This window comes from Arabidopsis lyrata, assembly GCF_000004255.2.
Source record: "Arabidopsis lyrata subsp. lyrata unplaced genomic scaffold ARALYscaffold_2, whole genome shotgun sequence".
Lineage (NCBI taxonomy): Eukaryota > Viridiplantae > Streptophyta > Magnoliopsida > Brassicales > Brassicaceae > Arabidopsis > Arabidopsis lyrata.
In genome coordinates, this window is record NW_003302554.1 from 19,047,871 (window position 1) to 19,070,000 (window position 22,130).

Below are 22,130 nucleotides of genomic sequence, written 5' to 3' on the forward strand. Positions count from 1 at the left end.
GGTATATATGAAATTGATCGGTTAAAATACAATTTTGGTTCGGTCAATTAGGTTCAGATGTCTCCAGTTTTGAACCGGTTTGGTTCTATCCAATTCGACAACCGTTTCTAAAATAAGAGTAACGAATTTAAACCGGAAAGATGTACCGATTTGGTTAGAATCGAAGAAGATTGATTGAAGACAAGACCCTAATTTATTTATACCCTTATTTGGGTTTTGTCTTGAGAGAGCTGTGCCTTCTTTGTTCGCAGTAATAGGGTTGAAGCGGATAGTACGCCACCTCTCTCTCTCTCTCTCTCACCCTATCGAACTCGTCGCGAAGAACATCTTCTTCTTCGCGAGCTCTCTTAGTAGCGCAAGAAAAATGGGGGCTTCGCTTCCTCCTAAGGAGGCCAACCTCTTCAAGCTCATCGTCGTATGTTCCGATGCTCTCTCTCTCTCTCTATCTCTCAGTTTTTGCTTTGTCTTTAAACATGCGATGTAATGTTCTGTTCAGCACAAATTGGATTACGATGAGTTTTGTCCAACCCTAAATTAAGTTAATCGTCAATGTGTTGGGTCAATAGAAAAGTCGTTGACATGTGAAGTAAACTGTTTGGAGTTTTGGTTCCTTAATGTGTTAGTTAGTTTGATGTACCAATTTCTTAGCTTCAATTACTTTTGATTATCGGCTATTGATTGCTTCTGGGCTTCTTTAGTCGCCTAGGATCTTTGACACAGGCTGAGATAGAGAGACCTGGTCGAGTTTTTTTGCTCAGGGATTCTTAGTTTACTTTGAGGAACATGAAAACCAATCTTTATCGATATATTGTTTCAGACATCTTTTCTAAAGTCTACTTCAGCATATACTTTGGTTTTAACCAATATATTGTTCAACCTGCTTTGAATAGTTCTCCTTTATTTGTAATGTAATTTTCTCAAGTGTTTTAGTATATATATATATCGCATATAGTTATTCTGAGTGATCTTATAATGCAGAAATCATATGAGACTAAGCAGTACAAGAAGGGACTCAAGGCTGCTGATGCCATATTAAAAAAGTTTCCTGATCATGGAGGTCAGTTTGTCTTTTATCAAAACTTTCCTTCTATTCTTTTGTGATTTAGTGCTAATATTCATTGCTATTTGAACTTACAACTCTATATTTAGTGTACTACATATCATCAACCGAGATCTAATGACTCGTAGGTCTACTAGACGCTTGGTTGTCTTGTCTATAGCTTTAAGAATCAACCACTGTTAGAAAATTCACGTAATTTTCTTTGTTCCTATTGAAGCAAATAAATCAATTTTTAGTATAAGGGCTGTAGTGTATGATCATGTACTGAAGCATAGGAAATGCTTGGTATTGTGAAGTTTTGTTAGTTGAGATCTATTCTGTTTTGTGTTAAACGCGGTTCTTGCTTCTGCTGAATGTTTCTTTTGTTATTCTTTTCCTTTTTTAAAGATTTGTCTCTCTTATTTTTTGTGATTTTCAGAGACTTTATCTATGAAAGGACTGACTCTAAACTGTATGGACCGCAAAACTGAAGCATATGAGCTTGTTAGGCTTGGAGTGAAGGTTTCGAATATACTCTTCAATAATCACAACTTTATTCCTTAGTTTTTAGACGTGGTATGGTTTTCAGGGTAATGTAGGATTTATACTTAAATTTTTTCATGCAGAATGATATCAAAAGCCATGTTTGCTGGCATGTGCTTGGTCTTTTGTACCGGTCTGACAGAGAGTATAGAGAAGCCATCAAATGCTACCGAAATGCTCTTAGAATAGATCCTGATAACCTTGAAATACTCAGGGACCTCTCACTTCTGCAGGTAATTATGGGAAAAACTGGATTGAGGTGAATATATTAAGTGCCAATTATTCTCAAAGCTGATGGCAATTCGTACTTTTATCACTTTTACTTTGTGTAAGCTTGTTCCGCTTTTAATCTCTTTTGATGCTGTCAATAGTTAATCATATTGTATACTTTCTTATTACTAGGCACAAATGCGGGACTTATCCGGTTTTGTGGAGACCAGGCAGCAGCTTTTGACATTAAAGCCTAATCACCGAATGAACTGGATTGGCTTTGCAGTCTCTCAGCATTTAAACGCAAAGTATGTTATGGTCCTTGACCCCTTAAATCTAAATTTGTTGCTGAACTTTACTCATTTGAATGGAATGCTAGTATTTCTTCTTTGGACTATTGGCTAGCTGTTTACTGGTTAATGGCGTATGATTTGCAATTGTAGTCTTGAACACTTTAAGGAGTAGATAGCGTATGCCTTTGTTGGGAGGAATCTTACATCAGACTTTTAGGAAATAATATACCAATGAACATACAGTACAATTTTCTGTGAACATTTTTTCTTTACTAGTAAAAGCTAGCCATGTATATCAACCTTGATCTCTTAACTTGTTTTATTTTTTCCTGAAACCAGTGCTTCTAAAGCTGTTGAAATTTTGGAAGCGTATGAAGGCACTTTAGAGGATGACTATCCTCCTGAGAACGAGCTATGTGAACACACTGAAATGATTCTATACAAGGTATCAGCCAGAAGCTTTATAACTATTATACCATGACTGTTGTCTTTCTAAGGTTTTTTTCCCTGAAAAGTCATGCTTGCCTAAACGGGTATCATACATTTATCTCCTATTGACGAAAATGCCAAAAGTACAAGTTGTGTTTGGTATAAAGTATGGCTTACTGCTTGTATCATACATTTTTGAATCACACCTGTATTCGTTTGTGAAAAAAGCATAACCCTCACTTGCAAGAACCCTCACAAGAAGAATTGGATATGAACAATGGAAAGTCTCTCCAAGCCACCTGGAGTGGTGGTGCTGTTCACTCTTTTCCCCTGAAACTTCTCTGTTTGAGCAACCTACATTTGGCATTAGCACATTTTTGATATCTGTAGCTGCATAAAATCTCAGCTGGATTTTTTTCCTTCCAGGTTTCCTTGCTTGAGGAGAGTGGTTCTTTTGACAAAGCTCTTGAGGAGTTGCACAAAAAAGAACCGAAAATAGTACGTTTACAAATCTGATAGTTGAATGTATTCGGATAATAGGATGCACACATGTAGTAGATTTAACATTCCTCATTTCGTTGTTTGTAGGTTGATAAGTTGTCTTACAAAGAACAAGAGGTATCTCTCTTGTCAAAGGTTGGTCGTCTAGAAGAAGCCAATAAACTCTACAGGGTTTTACTTTCCATGAACCCTGACAATTACAGGTTTTTTCCTTTGCACTTTAAAGTAGCTCTAAAGAAATTATCTGTGTATTTTTTCGTTTTCTCTATTGTCACATCTGTTTGCTCTGCTTCATTATCTTTGGCATAAAATTGGCTGTCTATACCTTTGCTGCTTTCAAAGGCTTCTATATACTTTTGGTACTGTCAATTTTTGTAAACAAATAAAAAAGTGCATTCCTTACTTTTTCAGATATTATGAAGGCCTTCAAAAATGCCTTGGTTTGTATTCAGAAAGTGGTCAATATTCGTCCGACCAGATTGAGAAGTTAAATGCTTTGTACCTGTCTCTAAGTGAGCAGTACACTAGGTCATCCGCTGTTAAGGTGAGATAAGGCATATCAGTCCCTGTAGTGTAATACATTTTCTAATATCCTTCTACTTCATAGGGAACTAGTAGTGGCTATCCATACGTGAAATTCTAAGACTGGGGTTAAGTTATGGGGTTAAGTTATATTCTATTTCCCCATTTCAGAGGATACCATTGGATTTTCTGCAAGATGAGAACTTTAAGGAGGCTGTAGCAAAATACATTAAACCTCTTTTGACAAAGGTATCTTTTCTTGCCCTTGAATCTCTTCGTTTTGACAGTGATCTAATAGAATATGTTCTTACATTTCTTGATACTTGTCTCAGGGTGTTCCTTCATTATTTTCTGATCTCTCTTCTTTGTATGATCACCCTCGCAAGGTCAGTTTCCCTGCTTTGTCCTTGAGTATGCTGTCTCCAATTTCATTGATCTGGCTTTACCTTACTTTTTTTTATATGTTTTAATACTTATTTTGTTACCCAGCCTGATATATTGGAGCAACTAGTTGTTGAGATGGAACATTCGATTAGGACTACCGGAAGTTTCCCAGGAAGGTATACAAGTGAATCTATTACTGATATAGTCACTGAATTATCGTCATCTATTATATAAGGTCTTATTTTATACAAAACAACATCGAAATGTTCTCAAAGTTAATGATGATCACTCGATTCTTTGTCTAATTTTTAATTGATGCAGTGATGTAAAAGAGCCCCCTTCCACACTCTTGTGGACATTTTTTTTCTTGGCTCAGGTTCACTTTTGCTATTACTGTCTTAATTTCTCTCTATAATCAGTTTTACTTTTGATGTTTTGTGTATTTTTAGTTTGATACATATTTTTCATATTGCAGCATTATGACAGGCGGGGTCAATATGATGTTGCGCTCTGTAAAATTGATGAGGCCATTGCTCATACGCCAACAGTGATTGATCTGTACTCCGTTAAGGTATCCTTGTTTATCATGGCCAAAAATCTTCTTATAAGTTTTTGATCCATCAGTTTTATTGGTGTCACTATTGCTGCTTGCACTATGTATGGAGACATTTTGAAAACTTTTTTTGACAGGATGGCTGGGTTTGAACTTCTTTAGTTATAGCAATTGTGTTAACAGAATTTGTATATTGTGTGCACACCGTGTATCAGGTTTTCTTTTTCGTATGAGGATGTTCTTGTTTACTCTTGTGCTTGTTTCTCTCAACAGAGCCGAATAATGAAGCATGCAGGAGACTTGACTGCCGCTGCTGCACTTGCCGATGAAGCTAGAGGCATGGACCTAGCAGATCGTTATATAAACAGTGAATGCGTTAAGCGTATGTTGCAAGCAGATCAGGTTTGCATCTCGGTTTTGTTCGTATTATATAGTTTTGGTCGATGCCTTTGACATTAAGCCTCAACGCTAGTTCTCCATTCTGTAATTTTTTCTGGTGAAGGTGCCCTTGGCTGAGAAAACTGCTGTTTTATTTACCAAAGAGGGGGATCAGCTCAACAATCTTCATGACATGCAGTGCATGTGGTATGGCTCTATAGAACCCTGAGTAGTTTTGCTAATGTAGAATTGACCATTCAGCTATCTTTCTAATGGCCGTCTTTTGATCTTATTTCGTTAAAGGTATGATCTTGCATCTGGAGATAGCTACTTCCGTCAGGGTGATCTTGGACGTGCTTTGAAGAAGTTCTTAGCTGTGGAGAAGCACTATGCTGACATTTCTGAAGATCAATTTGATTTCCACTCGTATTGCCTAAGGAAAATGACTTTGCGTTCATATGTTGACATGCTTAAGTTCCAAGACCGATTGCACTCGTTCCCATATTTCCACAAAGCAGCAATCAGAGCTATCAGGTGAACACTTTGTTGCATAAATGTACTAATGTATCTACTGTATCGATGCATGATAAATTCCATGTAACTATAGCTCATTTGCCTCTCGGCCTGAATGTTCAGGTGCTACCTGAAATTGCATGACTCTCCCAAGTCGACTGCTGAAGAAGATGAAATGTCAAAGTTGGCTCCTGCTCAGAAGAAGAAAATCAAGAAGCAGAAAAAGGCAGAAGCCCGAGCTAAGAAAGTAGGCGTGTTCATTGAATTTGACAGTGAATTGACACTAAGATGGCTTAAGAGTGCTCTTTTTCGTTTCAGGAAGCTGAGAGTAAGAGTGAAGAATCAACTGCCAGTAGTGCCTCTAAGTCTGGCAAACGAAATGTGAAACCTGTAGATCCAGATCCTCATGGGCAAAAGTTAATTCAGGTTGTGGTTTACTTCATTTGTAAGATGTATTGTGGTCGACACCACAACTGTATTATGACTCTTAACTTTAATAGAGGCTAGCTAAAGAACCAAATCTGTACAGGTTGAGCAGCCAATGGCAGAGGCTTCAAAGTACTTGAGACTACTCCAGAAGCATTCGCCTAATTCTTTGGAGACTCATCTACTTTCCTTTGAGGTCAATATGAGAAAACAGAAGTTTCTACTTGCATTCCAGGTAACTGCTTTAGATCCTATTCAAGCTTAGATTGGATCTATCATATTTCTATAATATGCTTCGTCAAGTATTCTAAGGGATTTACCATTCTCATTTTTCATTCTCTTCAGGCCGTCAAGCAATTGCTTAAATTGGATGCAGAGAACCCTGATTCACATCGTTCCTTGGTATGAAATCTGTGTAACTTGTGATGTTTTAAAAAAGAGTTTAATCATGTAAAGTAGAGAAGGGATAATAATGTTTTCCCTTCAAGTGTTATGTGGGTAGACGTGTTTTCTATTTGGTGGCTTATACTTTTGAACTTGGTGGCAGGTTAAATTCTTCCTCATGGCAGAATCGATAAGTGCTCCAACGACTGAAGCTGAGAAACTTCGTTGGAGTGTTCTAGAGGCTGAGCGCCCATCAATCAGGTGGCTACTCAAACTTTTATCCAATTTTACTGTTACTTTTCAATATCAGTTGTGAGATAAATTGTCCGTTCGCATTCTAGTCAATTGCAGAATAAATCAATAATGGAAGCAAACAAAGAGTTTCTTGGTAGACACGAAGGTGCGTATTAAATTGATTACATGTACCCTCACGGAGACATTACAATGTCTAATGAAAAAATGGTAACGTTTGCATGCAACTCCGCAGATTCTTTGGTGCACAGAGCTGCATATGCTGAAATGCTGTATATTTTAGATCCAAGCAAGAAAACCGAGGCAATCAAAATAATTGAAGACTCAACCAATAAAGTGGTTCAAACGTAATGCTCCTTCAAACAAATACCCAATGGTTCCTTGCTCTCTCTGTTCTCTGTTTTTTTGGTATGTTTAACATTTGGTTGTCAATATGCAGAAATGGAGCTCTAGGACCAGCAAGAGAATGGAAACTAAAAGACTGTATAGCAGTTCATAAGCTCCTAGACACAGTTCTCCTTGACTCAGATGCTGCCTCCAGTAAGCATTAAATAATCTTCACTGTGCTGTTTCTCTTAAGTAGTAGCTCTCTGCACCAATATGACGACTTCTCTGCGGGTGTTGTTTTCATTTATTGTGTTTGGTTGGTCTCATTTAGTAAGTTGCTGCAAAATGATAAGCAATGTTATGGTGTTATAATTGCAGGATGGAAATCACGCTGCGCCGAGTATTTTCCCTGTTCAACTCACTTTGAAGGCAAGCACAGCTCTGTGATGCCTGATTCAGTGTACAACTCATCTCGCAAGAGCAATGAGAACGGTGACACGCCAAACCATCTAGTGGGTCAGACTGAATTGAGTGACGGACAACTCGAAGCATTCAAGAGCCTCTCAGTCTCAACCTGAAAAACCTCTTAGTTATCAATAAGAACCAATCAACCCAGGAGATAATTTACAAAAGATGGAAGATCTGTTCTTGCAGACTCGGATCAAACTTGAGATTTAATGACTCTTTCCCCGAGGTGTGTGGATCAGAAAATGTTTGGAGTTGTAACATGCCAAATGTGTATAATTGTTTTTCTATATAAGGCTGGGTTTCAAGTTTGAAGAACATTGCCACAAAAAGAGAGAGGGTCTGTGTCTTTTTTTTCTTTTTTCTTTTTCGTTTTGTTCTCTCCACGCATTTAAGAGGATTTTTCGAGCTTTTTTGATGTTGTACCCTTTTATCTTCTTCTTTTATCAGTTTCCCCACATTATTTATTTTTCCCATAACATTATCTGTTTAAGCTTCTTGACATCTCTGGAAAATTTTTGATTTGATAAGCCTGCCTTTGAGTGGTGTTACATCTTTTTCTTATATACGTTCTCTCATAACAAACATTATTTCGAAATTTATTGATTTGGAAAGATACAACTCTTGGACAGATAAAATGAATAAACAACATCTCAACTATACAAGTCTTAAGTCTATACACATCACAGACTATGTATCCCAGGTCCAAACAGCTGGGATCAACTCACCTCTTATCTATGAGGAAGCACCGCTGCTTTCTCCAACCTCATTTTTACAGAGAGGGCAAGTCGCATTGATTTTAAGCCATTTGTCTACACAGTCTACATGGAAGACATGTGAGCATGGAAGCTCTCTAACTTGTACGTCGTCTCCATATCTAGTCAAGCAGATGCAACAGCTCTGCAAAACCAATATATCCAAGAAATGCAGACAATAGTCAACAGTTAACAGTTGAAGATACGTCAAATACTGTACTCCTACACACAATTGAATTAACCAACTCATTCATATGAATCCATGGCGGAACTAAAGAAAAGAAATCTGAGTAGTATTTACTTACGGCATCCTCGCCTGATATAAGACGTTTCTTCTGAGATCCCAAGAGAAGAAATCCACCTTCACCTTCTTCTGAAAATTCCAAATCATTTCTACTTTTTGATTTGAACCTGTAGACAGGCAGTGCGTTGATGGCCTCAGTAGTGGCTCCTCTAGTTTGTGAGAAGTTTTCTCGAAATCCGAGAACAGAGATTAAGCAAGGTAGACAACAACATATGGTTGCACATAGTATGAATGGCATTGCATATCCAATGCAACTGAAAGTAAGGAACGCTATGCATAACCTGCAAGGCCCAACCAAACAAACAAAAAAAAACATGCATGTTAGAATTTCAGTTCTCCATTGGGACATAAGAGCGGATGAAGTCGAGGGCGTGTACCTGTACAGTTTAGGAGAATCAGAAGGAGATGAGTGACCTCCAAATATCCATACATTCCCCACAACAAACCACACAGCAAAGAAACAATCAATCGCCATCTTGAAGTGGTCCACCAGCCCGTTGAGCCTGCAAGTCATTAACAATTATCAATATTGATTCTTAAGTTACCAACCCAATTAATTGAAGCCAAAAATAATAATTAGACTTACCTTGTTCTTAAGGTTTCACCAACTTGATTGTTTCTAGGTGCTGCACTCATGTCGGTGCTATTTTCTTCATCTGCTGCTTGAGCAACTGAGACGGCTGTATATGGTGTGGACTCTGAAGGGTTATTATTGGCTTGAGAAGAGCTACTGAGACGTTGTGAAGAATCTTGTCCTGTACCTCGACTATAAGTGCGAAAACGCCAATAGAGAATAGGGAGAGTGGCTATACAGCCAGAAGTATATCCAATAACCCAAGTAAATAATGGCGCTTCGGGATGTTCATCTTTAGCGAGAACCATAACTACAATGGCTGCAACAATCTGAGCGACAGTGACAACTAACTCAACTGAGATCCAAAGGCCGGAATTCAATGGACTCCTAGTACTAGTAGTACGGCGAGCATTCCTAGAAGAAGTTGGTCTTTGCTGAGGAGGAGCTGGATGCGCTGTAAGAGTTGATGATGATACTGTCTCCTCTTCACCTTGATGAGGAGGAGTGAGCTCATCGATAGAAGAAGAGTCCTGGCCGTTGCTCATTGTAATGTCAACGATGTGGTCGCGGTTATTGTGGGTATGGTGGTCCATTAACAAAGGATGTTGATCAGTTAGGCTTGTTCGCGCAATGGAAGAAACATCCATCTAAATACAAAGTAGAAAACTGAAAAGCCAATCCAAAGTCAGCAGCTAGGCGTTCCTGATTGTCTTTGACATTTGTGTTCACCAAAGCCAATTCAACTCTAGCTAGCAAGAGCAATGTAATGCTAAACTATCATTCACCTGTTACATAGCACAGGAAACAACTTTAGGATTCAAACCAAAAATGGAGAAGAAATTCAGATAGCTTTTTAGGATCAATTATAAATGAAGCACAAGGTCTCTGCAAGAGTTAACAACCATTTGAGTGAGGAACCCTAAGTCAAAAACAAAAAATCCCAGTTCCAAGTAAAATTTTGACTCAATTCAAATTCTGATCCCAAAACTGGAATTCCAACAAATTCAACCGTAGCATAAGATGATACCCAAAAATTCGGAATTAGCTAAAAAGAAAACAGGAAGAAGAAGAAGAAGAAGAAGATACAATGGTGATGAAGCCTTTTTTACCAGAATTGAAAAAGCTGCGAATAAGCTATTCTTCTTAGTACTTCTTGTACTACTCTTCTTCTTTTTCATTCTTCAGAGACAAAAGAAAAAAAAAAAAAGAAATCGGCTGATTTTTTTTGTTTTCGTTTTTTGCTTTCGCAGTGAATCGGGAGATGACTGATTGATTTTTAAGTTTTTACTACTAAACTGATGATTCAAGATTTCGTCGTTATTTCTGAAATCCTAAACCGTTAGATCTCTGTGTAATATCTGATCGGACGGTCGTCGATGACTCCTTGTTTAGAGGGTTTATGACCTAATTAAGCACTTTCCTTCCAGACAAATAATCTCAGAGTCAGAGGTTTATTGAAAAAAGGCTATATTCCTAATGATTTCTTCAAAATTTAATCATATATTTTTTTTGTCATTCCAGATTTTAAAATTATACATTTATACTGTAATTGTTATTGATATATTCAGTTCTTAAGAAAGTTTTTTTTTTTTTTCCTAATTCATGTTAAGACAAAGAAATTAAATATAAAGTTTATTATAGAGTAGAGATATGGATCCTGTGGCTCTGACACTTTAATTATCTGAATTTTTGGAACATAATGGAATAGAAGAAGAATCTTAATCGAATTCTGGATTCCCTATAACATTTTATTTTGAGAATCATATGGAAATAATAACAAAAAAAAAAAACTGGGCTTTATTTATGGAATGATAACAAAATGGTCTAAAATCTGCCATGTAGCCCATATGGTGTATTCTTGACCCATCGCAGGAATTCTGCCTTAGTTTGGGCTTTATTGGATTAACATACCGATTTCGCAATTCTAAGTGTTGGACCGTTATATTATGTTATCTTACTTACACAAGTAAATTGTTCAAAGACATCGCTGCTGTTATAGATCCTAAAAACAATTTCGATTATCTGAGAGAAAATTCTAAATAAATCTAAATTATTAACAATCATCTATTAAAAAATAATCTCAATTACATTAAAATTCTAGCTACCAAATTGCATCATTTATGTACTTCTTATTATTATCTCACATGGGTCTAAGAATTACTATTACCGACTGTTTCATTCCATGCGCATTATAATTACTATTACCGAAAGAAAACAAATTTAAAAAAGAATGGCTGACCGGAATTACCGGTCACGGGTTTGCAATCGAAACCGGTAAATTCGTCACGTGTCGCCAGTAGGACCTATTTGGTCTAAGAATAGTGTCACGAACCATCAGCAAATCATTTATGATTTAATGTACCCCGATGAAGAAACAGAGTCACGTGACTTACGCGTGAGCCTGCGCTGCTGTAATTAATGTTCTTCTCTCCAAACTTTTTTGTTCTTTTTTTTTTTTTTTTTACCAGGAGGTTCGGAGCCGAAGCCCTTAATCTCCCCAGGATCCGGGGAAGACCAGGTGAAAGCCCCTGGCCAAATATAAATGACTAGCACTTTCGCGTTTGAGGGGAATCGATCCCTAATTGTTCCTTTTTTTCTTCTTCTTATTATGATTCGTGCTTTGGTTATTACAGATTTTGAAATGAGATTTCCAAATTGCATGTAGATAATAAAAGGACGGTTAGATATATGAAATTAATTACATACCGGACATTGAAAAACTGTTCAGTAAAAGTTTGAAATTTCTCACTAAAAAAGTGATAGTTATCTCTCTCTAACTTTTCTATCACAAATCATGAAACTTTTAATCTAAAAATGATTGATCTTCATAATTCATTTTAGACTGCTTTTCAGTTTTGATGTAGAAGTTTCAACATTTAGGTCTGTTAACACTCTTTTCATTGTTTACAATCCACACGCTGACACGCATATTAGTTGGGATTTCTTTTTTATTCTCGATGAAAAATCACAACACACCATCATAATACTCTCTTTGTCCCACAAGATCATAATACTCTGTCCCAAAATATAACATGATTTAGATAAAAATACAAAAATCAAAATATTATTTTTGGAAACTAAACATTATACTTTTATTAATTAGTTGAAAGCACAATTAACAACTCAGAAAAAGACTGATTGTTTTTTGGTATCAATATTAAGTTTCTAACATTTTTTCGTTTGTAACATAACGGTTATAAAGTAATATGAATAGCATAAAAGACTGAAAAGTACAAAGCGAAAGGAAATAAATTAACATAACAACAAACAGACACCAAGATGAAATAGAACCACCATAAAGAAGGACAAATATAGAAAGCAACATGAACTCAAAATTGTTGCGAGTATCTACGACCGAGACCAGTCTTCAAATCTCAAACCAGCAGTATCTACAACTTTTTTGATCACGAAAATACTCAAAAACTATGGTTTAGAAACCACATACCGGAAACACCGTTGATCAATCCTTCATTAACACTAACGGCTTAGAATTGCTCGTGAGAATCTAATGTAGTTGAATTGACATCAAAATCTAAAGAGTCAAAAGTATCAAATAATTATATAAAAATCTATAAAACATTTAGTAAAATGAAACAAAAAAAATTTCTAAAACATCTTATGAAATGGGATAGAAAGAATAATATGAGTAAAGGACGTACCGCCCCGTGAGTCAGCTGAGTCAAAGGTTATAAACACTACAGGGTATCGATGTTTCATTGACGGCTCTTGGAAAGACAGTGACAACTACTCGGGTTTAGGATGGTTCTGTACACTACAAGGTGAGGATGAACCAACAATGGGCGCTGCCAACCTCCGACGAAGTCTCACATGTCTACACACAGAAGTGGAAGCATTAGTTTGGGCCATGAGATGTATGATTGGCCAAGACAAACGCGAAGTAAGTTTCTATTCAGACTGCTCAGACCTGGTGAAGATGGTGTCTTCCCCGACGGAGTGGCCAGCTTTTTCTACCTATCTAGAGGCTATTCAGAGCGACAAGGATGAGTTTGATTATTTCTCTTTATCTTTGATTTCTCGACGTGCAAATTCAAAAGCGGATAATCTGGCACGAAATGTTCGTACCCAACCGCATCTAATTACCTATGTAAACAATATCCCCAAAATTGGCTTGTATAAGCTAATCTAATAAAGTTGTTGACAAAAAAAATAAAAATAATACTATGAGTAGTGTTGTTTTCAAATTGTTATCATTCTAGTAATAAATTAACAATTATATAAATGAAAATTTCAGACATAGAAAATAAAGTGAAAATACAAATAAAGCCGAGTAATATCATATTCCGAGAATCTTCTTTTGCTGGATTAAAGAATTGTTGTACTAAATTAGTGTGTAGTGTACGATGATGGATAATTAGGAATACATTTGTTAAACTATGATTTGTAGTGAAAACTAATATACATTTCATCTATATATACACATTACACATATATATTTAACGGTGAAACTTTTTTTGATGAAGAAAGAAAAACTTATTTGAAAAGATAATTCAAAGGAGTGTAAAGTGACAACAAAGTGTCGACAAAAGGAATACTATAGAAGATCTCTCTCGAAGAATATATGGAACTGAAATTGACAAACACAAACAAATATAAGGGATTAAAGTTTATTATATTTTTCAACGTTTATAAAGTAACATGAATGCGATTCAAAAAATATTTTCAACTATATTTTACAAGTGTATAATGCTAAGAATTTATTTTTTCTCGATTTCTGCATGCATGCTAGTCTATAATATTATCAAATTATAGTCTAATTCTTTTCTAATAGTAATTCGATGATTCTTTCTTCTCCTTAATCGAACCCATAACGTAGGAGCTGGACCAGATGAGCTAAAAATCAGGCTGATATCCGTACATATGCAATTACATCCACTAATGACAGTTTAGGAGATGCTAAGTGGCTATAACTATAAATGAGCCCACACCACACGAAGTAGAAGCTAATCACCAAACTATTCACTTGCTTTCGTGGAGATATAAAAACCGCCAGTTAGAGGAAAACGTGTCATTATAGGTAGGGTTCACTAGGTTTTTAGCTGACAAGTACAGATCGACTATAAATACAAAGTTGGAAACCTCGAGAGTCTCACATACTCAAGCCAAAAGTTAGTGCCATATATATTGTCTTATCACTTTCCGCACTTTTGTTTTTAACTAACTTTTATATATAGATTAAGATATTAATGTCATCGGAGGAATACGTTAGGGTTTGGCCCGATTCCGGTGATCTTGGAGGAATTGAGCTGACCCTAGCTTTGCCTGGCACTCCGACAAATGCATCGGACGGTCCAAAAAAGTGCCGAAACAAACGTAGATTCCTCGAGACCGTTGATTTAAAACTCGGGGAAGGACACGAGAATAAGTATTTCTCAAGCCTGATCACTAAGTACGTACGGCATATTAAATTTCTGTTATCGTTGCATGTATATGCATGTTTGATTGATCTTCTTTATTGTGGTTTTAGTGACCAGTTGGTTGGGTGGCCGCCGGTAACGACGGCGAGGAAAACAGTGACGACGACGGTGAGGCGGAAATACGTGAAAGTGGCGGTGGATGGTGCGGCTTATCTCAGAAAAGTCGATCTTGAGATGTACGATTGCTACGGGCAACTTTTCACCGCTCTAGAAAACATGTTTCAGGGTATAATAACAATATGTAAGTGATCGAGTGATATTGTAAGAGCAGGGAAAGATTTTGTTTAGATGATGGACTGACTAAGTGGAGGGTATTATGGTAAATTAACTTAAGAGTGGTTTGTGGATGGTGGTAGGTAAAGTGACGGAGTTGGAGAGGAAGGGAGAGTTTGTGGCGACTTACGAGGATAAGGACGGTGACTGGATGTTAGTCGGAGATGTCCCGTGGATGTGAGTTCCCGGAGTTAACCCTTTGTGTGGCTTTTTACGTACCTTTCCTTTTTTTTCTCAGCTTAGTACTCTTTCCTTTTTAAATCAAAACTAAAATTACTGTATTATTTTTTGTGAATGAAACTAAATTTCCTTGGGATTTTGATTATATTGTGTAGGATGTTTGTGGAATCGTGCAAACGTATGAGGTTGATGAAAATAGGAGATGCTATTGGATTATAGGTCTCTCCTTTCCAGACCGTAAACGCATCGGATCTTCGAAAGGCTATAAGATTAATGATCACAAATGCATAAAATATTGTCAGAGATGTATACATGCATATGCATTTTTGAATTGCAATATGCTAAATATTTAATTTCAAACCTTTTGTGGCCGTCGATTTTGTATGTAATGTCCTATTGTTTAAATGACTTTTAATAACCACTATACAAACATAAGTGTAATAATCACAACCACCTTTTAACATCAGTGCCGACCACCACGATCCAAACATGACGACATCGACAAGACGGACAAGATTTTCTTGTTTCATTAAATCTCAAACAAATACAACTGACCACAATTACATATAATAATAATAAAGAAAAAGTATATATATGTGAAAGTATAGTGTAACAAATAGCATGTCAAAAGATACAAGGAAGAAGAACGTGTGACGTAATGGTACTCTTTTACATACAACGAGAAACACTATGAAGGCAATGGAGACAGCATCTCATTAGTTTGCGAGTATCGGGTTCCTTTCTTCATCGATATCTATCGCAAGGACGCGGTCTGGGTCCGAGCCGCTTGGTCCTTCCGCGTAAAGAGTTGGAAGATAGGCCTTGTAGGCCGGCAAATACCGCGACACAAAGTCATTCACCTAAAAACAGAGATTTTAACATTCAAAAACAACAATGATTGTGTCTATAACCAGAAGACAACTGATTAGTCAAAACGTATCAATACCTCCTCATCCGACATCCCAGCTTTACCAGCCTGCCTCATGGCGATTTCCGCCTGTTCAATCCAAAAAAACAAAACCATGTTTGTATAGAAACGCAGCGAAAACCTTTTAGTTTGTTATGAGATATACAAACCTGAAGACGCCACCGGTATACATAACTTGGGTCCTGGATTTTGATGACGACCCAAGCATCAATGTACTTGTCCCATGCGTCATAATAGGCTTCAAGGTTCTTGTTCACAATCTCCAGCTGTAGAAAGAGGATCAGACTTATTCATTATAAGATGTTATATCGGTTGTGTATTGCGACTCAATGGTTTTAAGGGAGTTGAGATAACCTGCGGATCAACTGCTTTAACAACGTCAGTTGGAAGAGGCTTAAAACCAAGCATCCATCCCTCAAAGAGAATAACCTAGAGAAATCGGACCATTTTTGTTAATGGAATTATATCCTTTTAACTTTGAACCAAAACACATAAAAGATAGAAATACCGTTAGAGGTCCTTCAACTTCAGGCCATGTTGATGAATCGGCTCTGTCACCTCTCCCACTATAGGCAGACTGCAGCCAAATAAAAATATATCGAGGAGTTAAGAACAGGTTCCTCTGTTTTCGTTCTAAAGTGATGAAGCAGAGAAGATAGTATCAAGCTGTGACTCACCTTGTCGTACCTAGGTACCTTCATCTTTATACCTGTTAATGACCAAAAGACTTACACGGTAAATAAGAATATAGCAACCTAAGAATAAAACTTTATTGATGAAGCAAACCTTCTTTGGTCAGTTTAGTCAGGGCTTCTAGTGTCTCAACAGAGAGTTGCAGATCATGGCTTCCTGAATTTCCACGATACTGGATACAAACAAGAAACCATGACGATAAATTCAAACTAAAGAAAAGATAGACAAAAGAAAAAGGTTGAGAATTTACCTCTAGAAGTGCATTTCCAGGATTCTTTTCTCTCAATTCAGCCTGAGAAAAAAAAGGGAAGCTAAGAAGTGGAGACGAGAGAATGTCCAGTCAACAGAGGTTACAAGTATAATCTTAAAATACATCTTACCTGACCTTGTGCAGTCAAGTAAAAATCGTCTATTGATATCGTCGCCGACTTCCTGAGATATTGCTTTGTTAGTATAAGAATCACAAGAGTTACATGAGATAAGGTGCAGCAGATCAATGTACATTTTTGTTGTTTTGAAAAGATAGTCAAGTGCAAACACAAGTGTAGTCTTGCCACATCCTTGAGGAGCGCTAAATCCAATCTGCATCGTCAAAACACATCAATCAGATTGATCCACCCATCATCTCCAATATTCTAAGAAAAGAAACAATTTAGTACCACTAATGGAGGTACATCATCTCCATCTTTAAACTTGGAATTATGCAAAGCAATCTGATCTTCGCACCAAATAAATACGGGTATATAGTAGTGGTATAGCCTAGCTTTCTGAGGAATCGTGAGCTTAAGCTCATTAAGCTGAAACAGTCTGCAGAGTTGTGAGCCGTATAATAACCATTTGTCAATAGACTGGCCAACACTTTGAGGAGTGATACCAATCTTGTCTACGAGAGGACCCGAGCAAATGAATTCAAAAAGATCTGACACTGAAGAGACATCCACTGTTTTTGTTGTTGGTAACGCCGAGCATCGCTTGGACGTCCCATTAGTTGTAGCATAATCATGAACCATTGAATTGTCCTGAATCCAGGAGCAGCCACACCCTACACGTAATTAACAAAAAAAAAAAAAAAGGTCACAATCTCAAAACCTGAAGTTGCAGAGCCAGTTCTGAATTCGGTTTCTGCAGTTACTAAAAATCAATAGTTTTATTACATTAAATCCAAACCACAACGCAAATGAAACAATCAAACCATGAACAACAACAAAAGCTCCAACTGAAAAACTCTAGTTTATAATCCTAGAATCGACAAAGAACAATAAAACGAAAACAAAATAATACAAGATAATCCTCAAACAAAAGAATGGATTCCACAAGGAGTGCTGATCAAAACAATCAGAGAACGTCGAGAAGAGTAAATAACACAATCTCATGCTGAAATTCTCAAGCAATTTGCAAACGATTTGTTTCCATCTGATACTCCAAATAGGCAAACAATTCACTAAATTCAATAGAGCAACATGACCAAAAGAACAAACTTGAACCCAGCAAAATTACAAGGAGGCCAGGAAAATAAAAGTGTAATATTGGAGGCGTTTACCAGCGAAAGAGAAATGGGTTCGAATTGGAGAAAGCTTGGAGGAAGAAGAAGAAGAAGGGTTAACGACATGGTCGTTAAATTTGGAGGAAGAAGAAGAAAAAGAACGTCTTTTGAAATTAAAAGAATTGCAAATAGGATTAGAAGAGTGACACGGAATCGGATAATCTCTGAGATTAATCCGATTATTATAATGCTGAAGAGCCGATGATATCAAACTACTCCAAGACATTGCGACCGCCATTCTCGACCCCTTTTTTCTCTCTCTCTCTCTCTCTCAAGCAGCAGAGAGACACATCAGCAGCGAAGAAGAAGTAGAACAAATTGATAATTTTTTATTATTATTTTCCTCAAAACGAAAAAACAATTCTTGCCACATAATATGTGAGTCACATTTCTCCCTTGGATAATGTGTAAAAAATGCTCTGTCTCTCTGTCAATTTGTAGTTTTTTTTAAGAGATAAAATATTCGAAGCAGACCAGAAATTGCCTGAATAAACAGGAAAAAATGTACATTCCACTTGCAAACTCGTGTTACCGACCGACCAGAACAAATATCAGGTATGGAAGGACCAAACCAGTCTAAAACTAAACCGGACTTAACCGAACCCTAAGTAATCCGGTTACTTGGTAATGATCAGACCGTGGGAAGACACTCTGTTTTATTTGACAGACAGATGAATGTGGACCATCAGAAAATGTTACTACAGATTGTGTGTTATATCGGTTAGGAGATGAATAGCTTCTCCGGTAGCTCTCCAGAACTGAACACCGCCACGGATTTGAACTGTAAATTGCCAAAAAAAAAAACACATAACTGTTAAACAGAACCGAACCGAAGCAAACCAGATTTCTTCTTTTGGTTTAAGAAAACCAAACTAAGATTTAACAGTTTTTTAATACCTTGTCCTGTCTATACTTCATGCGTATAGAGTTCAAGGGACATCCTTTGGTGTTAAGCTGAAGATCTTGCAAAGCGTGGACAGATGCTTTGAGATCGGAGGCTTTGTACGTTGTGTAATGCTCAAGAGTTGGATTCTGTTCACAAAAATATAAAATAAAATAAACAAGTGTGATATTCAAGATTCGCTGTGTGTCTTAATAATGAAGAAGAGAGTTGGTCAATTACAGACCCAAGGGTGGCTTGATTGGTTCAATGTCCACTTGGCAAGAAAAACAGCCGAAGCAGCGATGACCGAAGGCAGGAACTTCAAGAAAGGGTAGTCCATTAACGTCAATTCCGTTAGGTAATTCGCCAGGAACTCCATTTCCAGACTTGGATTCTGCAGATCCATCAATCAAAAAAGTTTCAATCTTTCTGCTATAATGTTTTATGAGCAATAGATATATCTAATCTGCTAAAAGAAAGGCACATTACCGGGAAAGAAACTTGAGCTGCTCGAAGAAATCTCCTACAAAGATGAATGTATACTCTGAATCACCAAAGACTGAAAAAAAAAGCAACAACACATGATGAAGCATCTGCACTGTCCGGTGAGATTACCTGAGGAATGTTTTTGAAGTGGGGGTGTATATTTGAAAGCTAAAATGCTTGACTACTTGGCTCTCCATTTCCAGGACCTGATCTCTTGTATAAGTGTTATCCGTGATGAAGCAGAACTCCTCAATGCGTGGCGCATTGATTTCCTCATATTTCCTGCAACAAACTCTTTTAGATCTTGTGTTCAGACCAGAGCATTAATTTGATTTTTTAGGTGGATGAGAAACTTACGAAGCAATGAGCATACAAGTGATGCCAAGCAATTGAAGTCTCTGTCTTTCCACGTAGTTTCCATGGAGAAACCAGTCTATGAGATACACTGTGAGGTAGAGAGTGTCAGGTACAAGTGTGTATTCCTCTGAGACCTGAAATGTTGAGTTGTGAGAAGTTAGGCAAAAAGACTTCAAAAGTAAGCAACAAACAAACTGGAGGTAGAACTAACCTCTACAAGCCAATCAACAAGAATTCCCCGCATTGTCTCAGTCACATCTCTTTGTGTTCTCTCCATAAAATCAGGAAATGGTCTGCGATTGAGCTGCTAAGTAGACAAGTCGTAAGGATTCAGATGCCTCAAATGCCTAATAGTAAGATATCGAAATCTAAGGGATTATTACCTCAGCAACACGCAGGTTGTAGTAGATATCAGGTGCATAAAGGCTACAGAGCAGAGGGTCTTTGTCATCTGAATCAATGTCAACGAATTTCGGGCTACTTGCCACACTGGAACTTGCTCCGACACCACTCTTTTCAACTGTAAACCATTTGCATGAAGGGAAAAAAGCATCAGAAATGTTATAAATCACTCACTCACGCTTCAGTAACTGATCATTTATAAAATTCACCTCTCCCAAGGGGTCTTGGAGGCAATCTGGAACTTGGCTTTGCGATAAAGCTATAAGATGCTTCGTTTGTGCCTAAGCTTGTATCTGTACAACCAGACGAGCTTCCTCCTAGCTTTGCATCTGTAACTTGTGAAGTAGCCGAAGAAGATGCCACCTTGGAAGAACTCGGTCGTCCCTTCTTTATCAGCTTGATATTCTCCACCTAAGTTTAAAGAAGAACCAACAATTGTGAGCAAAAACATACTTCTTGTCATATAAACTAGCAATTTTAACATGCAGCATTGTGTAGTTAACAACCGCAACACTGAAGCAATTTGTGTAAGAATTCTCGCAGGTAACATTAGTGATATCGTTAAGAACAGCTCGCTTCTTAATCTTAGGTGCATTAGCTTTCTTCTCATCCAAGGCTGTTCTTTTACTCTTTGCTCTAAGAACACGTCCCTGGTTCTGTGTTGTAGCAGCCACTTGAGAAGATGTTATCAGCTTAGAAGAAGCACGCAGAGCAGAGGCAAGAGCACGAGTTACAGGGCGACCATGGATTGGTATAGTGTTTCCAGAAACAGCATTCTCCTTCCCCATTATTGAAATCCTTTGAAACGATCCAACAACCCTTTTTGACGTTTGGGCCTTAGCTCCACATTACCTCTCGATCTGTGAAAGTGAAGTCAAAATAACTCGAAGATCAATGAAACAAAACAGAGAGATCTATATTTATCTATGCAGAGACCAATGCATATAAGATGTTCGGAGAAATTGTTTAGCCCAAAAAAGGAAAATTATTGTCCTAAACGAGGAAAATTATTATCTGATCAATCATGAGTCGACAAAGAATTGCAACACATACTTGTTTTAGTTGGTCGAAGTAAGTTCCAAAGTGTCAAACGCAAGTCAGATTCAAGTTAAAAGAACAAGTATTTGTGAATTACTATTACTTAAATCGAAAACTGTAATGCAGAAAAACCCTCGACCCTTGAAAAAGAAAAAGTCGCAGCAGTTTTATAGCAAAGACGGAGCGACTATGCGCAGAATTTGGATAAAATTAAATTTGAAGAAAAAAAAATCAGAGAAATTAGTAAAGTTTCTCAATTTCTCTCATGGGGTTTATATAAAATGTTTGTTTATCCTAAAAGAAATCGGAACAAAAAAAGGAACCACTACATCAAACTTCGTCTGAGGAAAACGAAAAGACCCATAGTTTAAAGATGCAAGATCTCCAAAAAAAAAAAAACCTATCGATCCGTTCGTAAAAAAAAAAAGTAATCAAGTCAGATTTTCTTTAATCCAAGAAAATCCGAGTGAACCAAAAAAAGCTTCAAAACCAAGAGAAAGTTTCAAGAAACCCTCCCAAAGAACCGCCTCAAAAATGCAGGGTTGCCGTAAAAATAATAACAACACATTTCAAAAGCAAAAAAAAAAAATTCATGGAGAAGATGATGGAGATATAAACTTACTACGCTCCAGAAATTTCTTCAAGAAGATGAAGAAAAAACAAGTTCTTTTTTTTTAATTTCTTTTATTAAGATGGGGAAAAGAGCTATTCGAACAAAAAAGATGGGAGCTTGGGCAGATCGAGAGAGTAAATGGTTTTAGTCAATTCGCTTTTATGCAAAGGGACTGTCTGTCTCTCAGAGTGAGCGGGATAGAGAATGGTTTAAAGATATTAGTATTATATTCATTTCATTTTTTTATAAATAGAAACTTTTTTATTACTCGTATTAAGAAAGAAGTGTTTGTTTATGTGCTTCTAACGAAACTCATTGACTGTTTGACCATGAAACAAGGGCAAAAGAAAGAGCTAATAATATACTACTAGTTTAGTTTATTTGGGATTTTTTTGGTAAGTAATTTGTGGTTAATTTTTACAATTTGATATGTCATTGAACAGAGAT

General features: G+C 37.0%; 5 protein-coding genes across 11 annotated transcripts; 2 read left to right on the forward strand and 3 right to left on the reverse strand.

Annotated features, from left to right (window-relative positions):
• The first annotated feature begins 125 nt into the window (after positions 1 to 125).
• On the forward strand, positions 126 to 7,783 carry LOC9323895 (N-terminal acetyltransferase A complex auxiliary subunit NAA15). 2 transcript variants are annotated; one of them, XM_021034082.1, is made up of 27 exons: positions 219 to 415; positions 979 to 1,057; positions 1,479 to 1,561; positions 1,666 to 1,815; positions 1,985 to 2,100; positions 2,425 to 2,530; positions 2,941 to 3,012; positions 3,103 to 3,218; positions 3,427 to 3,559; positions 3,709 to 3,786; positions 3,870 to 3,923; positions 4,027 to 4,097; positions 4,243 to 4,297; positions 4,397 to 4,492; positions 4,748 to 4,876; positions 4,977 to 5,059; positions 5,156 to 5,386; positions 5,489 to 5,612; positions 5,684 to 5,791; positions 5,895 to 6,026; positions 6,137 to 6,193; positions 6,339 to 6,436; positions 6,517 to 6,575; positions 6,663 to 6,774; positions 6,867 to 6,967; positions 7,133 to 7,320; positions 7,449 to 7,528. In XM_021034082.1, the coding sequence occupies exons 1-27, from the start codon at positions 365 to 367 to the stop codon at positions 7,512 to 7,514; spliced, it is 2,748 nt and encodes a 915-aa protein (XP_020889741.1). In that variant the 5' UTR covers positions 219 to 364; the 3' UTR covers positions 7,515 to 7,528. The 2 variants fall into 2 exon arrangements, with proteins under 2 accessions (XP_002887831.1, XP_020889741.1); XM_002887785.2 differs by having other exon boundaries at positions 126 to 415; positions 7,133 to 7,783.
• LOC9323896 (E3 ubiquitin-protein ligase At1g63170) lies at positions 7,728 to 10,073 on the reverse strand. Of its 2 annotated transcripts, none has more exons than XM_021034083.1 (5): positions 9,962 to 10,073; positions 8,865 to 9,637; positions 8,656 to 8,781; positions 8,291 to 8,559; positions 7,728 to 8,119 (listed from the first exon to the last, which is right to left on the reverse strand). In XM_021034083.1, exons 2-5 carry the CDS (start codon positions 9,497 to 9,499, stop codon positions 8,097 to 8,099), a joined length of 1,053 nt encoding a protein of 350 aa, XP_020889742.1. In that variant the 5' UTR covers positions 9,500 to 9,637; positions 9,962 to 10,073; the 3' UTR covers positions 7,728 to 8,096. The 2 variants fall into 2 exon arrangements, with proteins under 2 accessions (XP_020889742.1, XP_002889294.1); XM_002889248.2 differs by having other exon boundaries at positions 8,280 to 8,559; positions 9,962 to 10,071.
• A 3,310-nt stretch (positions 10,074 to 13,383) lies between these two features.
• LOC9325358 (auxin-responsive protein IAA15) lies at positions 13,384 to 15,201 on the forward strand. 3 transcript variants are annotated; one of them, XM_021035094.1, is made up of 4 exons: positions 13,390 to 14,259; positions 14,338 to 14,528; positions 14,644 to 14,737; positions 14,896 to 15,201. In XM_021035094.1, the coding sequence occupies exons 1-4, from the start codon at positions 14,057 to 14,059 to the stop codon at positions 14,957 to 14,959; spliced, it is 552 nt and encodes a 183-aa protein (XP_020890753.1). In that variant the 5' UTR covers positions 13,390 to 14,056; the 3' UTR covers positions 14,960 to 15,201. The 3 variants fall into 3 exon arrangements, with proteins under 3 accessions (XP_020890754.1, XP_020890751.1, XP_020890753.1); XM_021035092.1 differs by having other exon boundaries at positions 13,388 to 14,528; XM_021035095.1 differs by lacking the exons at positions 14,644 to 14,737; positions 14,896 to 15,201 and having other exon boundaries at positions 13,384 to 14,259; positions 14,338 to 14,536.
• A 90-nt stretch (positions 15,202 to 15,291) lies between these two features.
• Positions 15,292 to 18,339, reverse strand: LOC9323897 (D-glycerate 3-kinase, chloroplastic). Of its 2 annotated transcripts, XM_002889249.2 has the most exons (12): positions 17,902 to 18,339; positions 17,021 to 17,403; positions 16,864 to 16,943; positions 16,742 to 16,793; positions 16,612 to 16,653; positions 16,455 to 16,533; positions 16,346 to 16,377; positions 16,177 to 16,245; positions 16,023 to 16,097; positions 15,818 to 15,934; positions 15,687 to 15,737; positions 15,292 to 15,600 (listed from the first exon to the last, which is right to left on the reverse strand). In XM_002889249.2, the coding sequence occupies exons 1-12, from the start codon at positions 18,140 to 18,142 to the stop codon at positions 15,457 to 15,459; spliced, it is 1,365 nt and encodes a 454-aa protein (XP_002889295.1). In that variant the 5' UTR covers positions 18,143 to 18,339; the 3' UTR covers positions 15,292 to 15,456. The 2 variants fall into 2 exon arrangements, with proteins under 2 accessions (XP_002889295.1, XP_020890748.1); XM_021035089.1 differs by having other exon boundaries at positions 16,455 to 16,653.
• Positions 18,340 to 18,366: 27 nt separating this feature from the next.
• Positions 18,367 to 21,884, reverse strand: LOC9325359 (cyclin-A2-4). Of its 2 annotated transcripts, none has more exons than XM_002889250.2 (11): positions 21,693 to 21,884; positions 20,539 to 20,892; positions 20,242 to 20,443; positions 20,014 to 20,150; positions 19,842 to 19,934; positions 19,631 to 19,764; positions 19,403 to 19,555; positions 19,277 to 19,310; positions 19,032 to 19,181; positions 18,802 to 18,936; positions 18,367 to 18,685 (listed from the first exon to the last, which is right to left on the reverse strand). In XM_002889250.2, the coding sequence occupies exons 2-11, from the start codon at positions 20,818 to 20,820 to the stop codon at positions 18,626 to 18,628; spliced, it is 1,380 nt and encodes a 459-aa protein (XP_002889296.1). In that variant the 5' UTR covers positions 20,821 to 20,892; positions 21,693 to 21,884; the 3' UTR covers positions 18,367 to 18,625. The 2 variants fall into 2 exon arrangements, with proteins under 2 accessions (XP_002889296.1, XP_020890750.1); XM_021035091.1 differs by lacking the exon at positions 21,693 to 21,884 and adding an exon at positions 21,086 to 21,637.
• Positions 21,885 to 22,130: the final 246 nt, after the last annotated feature.

Coding starts and splice junctions, on each gene's coding strand:
- LOC9323895 (XM_021034082.1), top strand. CDS start 365: ATGGGGGCTTCGCTTCCTCCTAAGGAGGCCAACCTCTTCAAGCTCATC. Junction 1,058..1,478: donor AAAGTTTCCTGATCATGGAG/GTCAGTTTGTCT, acceptor TGTGATTTTCAG/AGACTTTATCTATGAAAGGA. Junction 3,787..3,869: donor TTAAACCTCTTTTGACAAAG/GTATCTTTTCTT, acceptor TACTTGTCTCAG/GGTGTTCCTTCATTATTTTC.
- LOC9323896 (XM_002889248.2), bottom strand. CDS start 9,499: ATGGATGTTTCTTCCATTGCGCGAACAAGCCTAACTGATCAACATCCT. Junction 8,782..8,864: donor GGTGAAACCTTAAGAACAAG/GTAAGTCTAATT, acceptor AATGACTTGCAG/GCTCAACGGGCTGGTGGACC. Junction 8,120..8,279: donor TTATATCAGGCGAGGATGCC/GTAAGTAAATAC, acceptor TTGGTTTTGCAG/AGCTGTTGCATCTGCTTGAC.
- LOC9325358 (XM_021035092.1), top strand. CDS start 14,057: ATGTCATCGGAGGAATACGTTAGGGTTTGGCCCGATTCCGGTGATCTT. Junction 14,529..14,643: donor TCAGGGTATAATAACAATAT/GTAAGTGATCGA, acceptor GGATGGTGGTAG/GTAAAGTGACGGAGTTGGAG. Junction 14,738..14,895: donor GTCGGAGATGTCCCGTGGAT/GTGAGTTCCCGG, acceptor TATATTGTGTAG/GATGTTTGTGGAATCGTGCA.
- LOC9323897 (XM_021035089.1), bottom strand. CDS start 18,142: ATGGCGGTCGCAATGTCTTGGAGTAGTTTGATATCATCGGCTCTTCAG. Junction 15,738..15,817: donor TATACCGGTGGCGTCTTCAG/GTTTGTATATCT, acceptor TGGATTGAACAG/GCGGAAATCGCCATGAGGCA. Junction 15,601..15,686: donor CTGGGATGTCGGATGAGGAG/GTATTGATACGT, acceptor CTCTGTTTTTAG/GTGAATGACTTTGTGTCGCG.
- LOC9325359 (XM_002889250.2), bottom strand. CDS start 20,820: ATGGGGAAGGAGAATGCTGTTTCTGGAAACACTATACCAATCCATGGT. Junction 20,151..20,241: donor TCCAAGACCCCTTGGGAGAG/GTGAATTTTATA, acceptor AATGGTTTACAG/TTGAAAAGAGTGGTGTCGGA. Junction 19,765..19,841: donor TTGTTGATTGGCTTGTAGAG/GTTAGTTCTACC, acceptor TCAACATTTCAG/GTCTCAGAGGAATACACACT.